At 58.3% G+C, this 5,901-nt stretch overlaps 1 protein-coding gene across 1 annotated transcript; it reads left to right on the top strand.

Annotated features, from left to right (window-relative positions):
• The first annotated feature begins 1,255 nt into the window (after positions 1–1,255).
• On the top strand, positions 1,256–5,758 carry NEFM (neurofilament, medium polypeptide). The gene is made up of 3 exons (XM_017827341.1): positions 1,256–2,339; positions 2,624–2,748; positions 4,096–5,758. The coding sequence occupies exons 1-3, from the start codon at positions 1,278–1,280 to the stop codon at positions 5,447–5,449; spliced, it is 2,541 nt and encodes an 846-aa protein (XP_017682830.1). The 5' UTR covers positions 1,256–1,277; the 3' UTR covers positions 5,450–5,758.
• The last annotated feature ends 143 nt before the right edge of the window (positions 5,759–5,901 follow it).

Below are 5,901 nucleotides of genomic sequence, written 5' to 3'. Positions count from 1 at the left end.
AGTACATTTGATCGTGTAAACATCGTTTTTTAACACGGTTTCAAAGACGAATTTATTCCTGAGCAATGCACCAAGCGTTAGAACCGAGAGTGGGAGGGAAAGAGAGCGAGGAGGAGAAGGGGAGAAGAATCAAGATATGAAGGATTTGGGATGCCGGGGGTGGGTTGGGGGGTGTCTTCCAAACTCTCGCTGCTCCAGCCCTGCCAGGGCTTCCCCCCGTTGTTCCCGCAGAGCCCCCGAAAGCGGCGCGGGGAGTGCCCGGTGCCGCAGAGCCGCCGCCTCCCCCCGCCCGCCGCGACCTTCACACGCCAGACCCCGCCTGGGGAAGGGGGGACAGGGGGGGCTGGACCCTTCCCACACATCCTGGGGTCCCTCTGAGTGATGGAACCCCTTAAAACCCCCCCGGTAAGGGCGGTCCCCCCGCCCCCCCTCCGCGCTCCCGGCGGGAGCTGTCCGTGGTGATGCAGCCGCCGGTTCCCGGTCCCCAATCCCAGATCCCGGCCCCCAATCCCAAAATCCCGACCCTCGACCCTACCCTGTTGTGCGACCCCCGCGCTCCGCTCCGCCACGGCCGCTGCGGGAAGGGGGGGCTGGGGGGCGGAAAAGAGAGAGAAAAGAGGGGGAAAGAGGGAAAAGAAATGAAAGGAAGGCGGAAAATACGGAACAGAAAGGAAAGCAAGGAAAGCAAGAATAAATAATAGAAAGGCGAGGGAGAAAAGAAAGGGAAGAATGGAAAGAAAGGGAAGAAGAAAGAAAGGAGGGAGGGAAGGAAAGAAGAGGAGGAGAGAAAGGAAGGAAGGAAGGAAGGAAGGAAGGAAAGAAAGGAAGGAAGGAAAAAAAGAGGGTGATGGCCTAGGGAAGGGGGGGAAAGGGAGCAGGGCAAGAGGGAAGGAACAGGGGAAAGGGAAAGGGGGGAGCAGGAGGGAGAAAGGAGGGAGTGGGGGGAGCGCGGCCAAGGGAGAACGGGAAGGGCAATAGGGAGGGAGGAGCCGTGGGAAAAGAGAAAGGGGAAGGGGGGAAAGGAGCGGGGGCAGCAAGGGAAGGGGCAGTGGGGAAGGGGCATCGGGGGGCGTCCGGGGCCGGGCAGGGGGAGCCGGGCCGAGCGATGGGAAGGGCCGGGGGAGCCGGGGCGGGGCGGGGGGCGGGCGCGGGGCCGGGCCGGGGGGAGCCGCCCCCCGCACACGTGTGCGGGGCCGCCCCGCAGCCGCCCGGCCGGGCTTTATAAGGGGCGGCGGCGGCCGGAGCAGCCCCGCACCGCCGCCCCCAGCGCCCCCACCATGAGCTACACCATGGAGCCCCTGGGCAACCCCTCGTACCGCCGGGTCACCGAGACCCGGGCCACCTACAGCCGCGCCAGCGCCTCCCCGTCCAGCGGCTTCCGCTCGCAGTCGTGGTCGCGGGGCTCGGGCAGCACCGTGTCCTCCTCCTACAAGCGCCCCAACCTCGGGGGCCCGCGGGCCGCCTACGGCTCCACCGTGCTGAGCTCCGCCGACAGCCTGGACGTGAGCCAGTCCTCGCTGCTCAACGGCGCGGCCGAGCTCAAGCTGAGCCGCTCCAACGAGAAGGAGCAGCTGCAGGGGCTCAACGACCGCTTCGCCGGCTACATCGAGAAGGTGCATTACCTGGAGCAGCAGAACAAGGAGATCGAGGCGGAGCTGGCGGCGCTGCGGCAGAAACACGCCGGGCGGGCTCAGCTGAGCGACGCCTACGAGCAGGAGCTGCGGGAGCTGCGCGGGGCCCTGGAGCAGGTGAGCCACGAGAAGGCGCAGATCCAGCTGGACTCGGAGCACATCGAGGAGGACATCCAGCGCCTGCGGGAGCGCTTCGAGGATGAGGCGCGGCTGCGCGACGAGACGGAGGCGACGATCCGCGCCCTGCGCAAGGAGATGGAGGAGGCCTCGCTGATGCGGGCGGAGCTGGACAAGAAGGTGCAGTCGCTGCAGGACGAGGTGGCCTTCCTGCGGGGCAACCACGAGGAGGAGGTGGCCGAGCTGCTGGCGCAGCTCCAGGCGTCCCACGCCACCGTGGAGAGGAAGGACTACCTGAAGACCGACCTGACGACGGCGCTGAAGGAGATCCGCGCCCAGCTGGAGTGCCAGTCCGACCACAACATGCACCAGGCCGAGGAGTGGTTCAAGTGCCGCTACGCCAAGCTCACGGAGGCGGCCGAGCAGAACAAGGAGGCGATCCGCTCCGCCAAGGAGGAGATCGCCGAGTACCGCCGCCAGCTGCAGTCCAAGAGCATCGAGCTGGAGTCGGTGCGCGGCACCAAGGAGTCGCTGGAGCGGCAGCTCAGCGACATCGAGGAGCGCCACAACAACGACCTCACCACCTACCAGGTACCGGGGAGGCGGCCCCGGGCTGCCCCCAGCCCGCCGGGGGTGCGGGGATGGGGGGGATGCGGGAGGTGCGCGGCGCCGGCTCCGCGGCGAGGGATGCGGGAGCGGGGGTGGAGGATGCTGGGGAGGGCGGCGGGAGCGGGTGGGTCCGGCTCCGATCCCGGCCCTGCCTCCCAGAGCGGCGGGGAGAGTTTCGAAAAGTCCCTTTCGCCAACTTTGCCCCGCTCGGTCCCCGCGGGAGGCGAACGCCTGTGTCACCGAGGTTTTCTGCGTCTCCCTTGCAGGACACGATTCACCAGCTGGAAAACGAGCTCAGAGGAACGAAGTGGGAAATGGCACGTCACTTGAGGGAATACCAGGACCTCCTCAATGTCAAGATGGCCCTGGACATTGAAATTGCTGCATACAGGTACAGTAGGACCGTTGCAGACACGTCTGGAATATTAATAGCACTGCAGATGCTGCTGGCTGGGGGAAGCTTTACCACAGATAAGAAATATCTGCTTGCAGTGAACACGAGTGAAATTAGAGCTTGACTAAATTATTGCAGCAGTGAGAACCCAGAAGGTCATTAGGGACCAGCTAATCAGTGGCAAAGCTCCCAGCAAGCCCCGTGGGCACAGGACGGCAGTGACTCAGTGCAGTGGCACCCCTGTGCCGCATTCTGTCCTTGGCTGCAAAAACAGAAGATGCAGCAAAAGACGAGTTTATTTTTAATCCCTGTTTGCTTTGCATATGCCAAGCGAGCCGTGCTTGTCACTTGAATTCCCTTTTATCGCCTGGGAGAGACAGGGCACTTGCTTGATCATGGTTTCAAGCGGGGAGTGCTAATCTGCCTGTCACAAACACTTTTGCTTTTCTTGCTCAACTTTCCTTCAGAGGCACCGGCTCTAATCTGCAGCCGAACGTTGCTTGCTGTTGCCATCACCTGGCAGGTTTTTTTAGTCTCCTTTGTGTCTCTTCAGAGCTCTCGTCGGAGAGCTGCTGATCTTTCTGGGTCACGGGCTTAGATGACAAATGTGCATTTGAACAGAAGAAAAGTAAAAACAAACAAAAAAACACAACCATCTCCAGTTCTGTTTAAATTCCCGAGGTTGTTCAGACAGACACACAGACAGCAGGGTCTACAGCTGGCTGCTGCCAAAGTTAGCTGAACCAAAGTCTCCAGCCCTCATATTCACCCAAATTACTGAAGCAGGACATGGGCTCTAATCAGCTCTGAGGGGCTCAGCCACGATGTTTGCTTTGGGTCTGTTGGCTGGGTCTAATCCTGTTTGCCTAAGTCGTGATGCATCCCATGAAGTTGGTTATTCTGCTGATTTGTGCCATCATTAATTTTTTCGACCTTTAAGGCTGAATTCCAGCTGATCCCTGAAGGTGTTACCCCTGCACTGTGCAAACCAGGCTAAAGGAGCTTTTTGCCAGGCTCCAGGAAAGCTGGGCTGGGGCTGTGAGCCGTGGATTGTGCTGGCCAGTTCCAGCATGTTCCACGTGCAAACTGCCTCCATCCTGCTGGCAGGGAAATGTTAGAGAGTCATGAAAGGGTTTGGGCTGGAAGGGATCTCAAAGACCATCTTATTCCACCCCCCTGCCAGTGCAGGGACACCTTCCACTAGCCCAGGTTGCTCCAAGCCCCATCCAACCTGTCCTTAAACACTTCCAGGGGTGGGGCAGCCGCAGTTATTCCAACAGCTGCCCCTTATGTTGGGTTTTTATGCTCACTTTCTTGTTTTTTTTCTCCTCCTGATCCCCTTAGGAAGCTACTGGAGGGTGAAGAGACAAGATTCAGTGCCTTCTCTGGAAGCATTACCGGTCCCATATTCACACACAGACAACCATCTGTCACAATAGCATCCACCAAAATCCAGAAAACAAAAATTGAACCGCCAAAGCTGAAGGTCCAGCACAAGTTTGTAGAAGAAATCATCGAAGAGACGAAGGTGGAGGATGAAAAGTCCGAAATGGAAGATGCCCTGGCAGCCATGGCAGAAGAAATGGCAGCCAAGGCACAGCAGGAAGAGCAGGAGGAAGAAAAGGCAGAAGAAGCAGCTGCAGAGGAAGAGGCTGTTTCTGAGAAAGCAGCTGAGGAAGAAGAGAAGGAGGAAGAGGAAGCAGAGGAGGAAGAAGAAGCTGCAAAATCTGACGCAGCGGAAGAAGGTGGTTCTGAAAAAGAAGAAATCGAGGAAAAGGAAGAAGGGGAGGAGGCCGAGGAAGAGGAGGAAGAAGCTGAGGCCAAGGGCAAGGCCGAAGAGGTGGCAGCAAAGGCAGAGAAGGTCAAAACACCTCCCTCAAAGTCACCCCCTAAATCCCCCCCTAAATCCCCCGTAACAGAGCCGGCCAAGGCCGCCCCGAAGGAAAAACCCGCGGAAGCGGCGAAAGAAGCGAAGGTGGAGAAAGCCGAGAAAGCAGCCAAGGAGGAGGAGAAAGCAGCGTCCCCCGAGAAACCTGCCACCCCAAAGGTAACCTCCCCGGAGAAAGCTGCCACCCCTGAGAAAGCTGCCACCCCGGAGAAGGTGGAGAAGGGGGTGGCCCTGGAGAAGCTGACGCCGGAGAAGTCGCGCTCCCCCGAGAAGGCGGCGAGCCCGGAGAAGCCCCGCACGCCCGAAAAGCCTGTGAGCCCGGAGAAGCCCCGCTCCCCAGAGAAGCCCCACAGCCCAGAGAAAGCTCCCTCCCCGGAGAAAGCCCCCTCCCCGGTCAAGGATGCCAAGGCCGTGGTGGAGGAGACCATCACCATCACAAAGGTAACGAAAGTCAGCGCCGAGGCCGAGAAGGAGTCCAGGAAAGAGGACATCGCGGTGAACGGGGAGGTGGAGGACAAGAAGGAAGAGGAGTCCAAGGAGAAGGAGGAGGAGGACAAGGGAGTCGTCACCAACGGCCTGGACGTGAGTCCCATCGAGGACAAGGGGGAGAAGGTCGTGGTGACCAAAAAGGTGGAGAAGATCACGGGGGAAGGAGGGGATGGCGGGCCCACGTTCGTCACCAAGTCGGTGACCGTCACCCAGAAGGTGGAGGAGCACGAGGAGAGCTTCGAGGAGAAACTGGTGTCCACCAAGAAGGTGGAGAAAGTCACCTCACATGCCGTAGTAAAAGAGATCAAAGAGACCGAATAAAAAAAAAACCGAACAAACAAAAAACGAGCCCAACCATAGCTAAAATCTCAACCAAATCCAAGAGCTTGGGTCGGTGCAAAAGGTTAAGCCATACGACAGCTGCCAAATGCATGTGAGTGACGGCTTCAAAGCAGAAAAAGCAGAACGGGTTCTCTCATGGAGGCTCCAGACACACAGTATTTTACTTTTTTTCGTGCAATATAGTGGGGATAAAAAGGGGGGGGGAATGCATGCAGGCAGGCTCAGGATGTACTCCCTCCACGGAGCTTGGGGGATGGCAAAAAAGGAAAAAAAAAAAGAAAGAAAAAATAAATATAATGCTAATAATAGTGCATGAGGTGAAATGTGCAACAAAGGAAGCTTTCTCTTTTTCTTTTTCTTTTTTTTTTTTTTTTTTTTTTTTTTTTTTTTTTTTGAATCTCCTGAGCTGTTTGTTGGAGGGATGTTATCTG

This window comes from Lepidothrix coronata, unplaced genomic scaffold, assembly GCF_001604755.1.
Source record: "Lepidothrix coronata isolate B3197 unplaced genomic scaffold, Lepidothrix_coronata-1.0 Scaffold137, whole genome shotgun sequence".
Lineage (NCBI taxonomy): Eukaryota > Metazoa > Chordata > Aves > Passeriformes > Pipridae > Lepidothrix > Lepidothrix coronata.
Note: the sequence above shows the minus strand (reverse complement) of the source record. Positions and strands in the feature narration are given on the sequence as shown.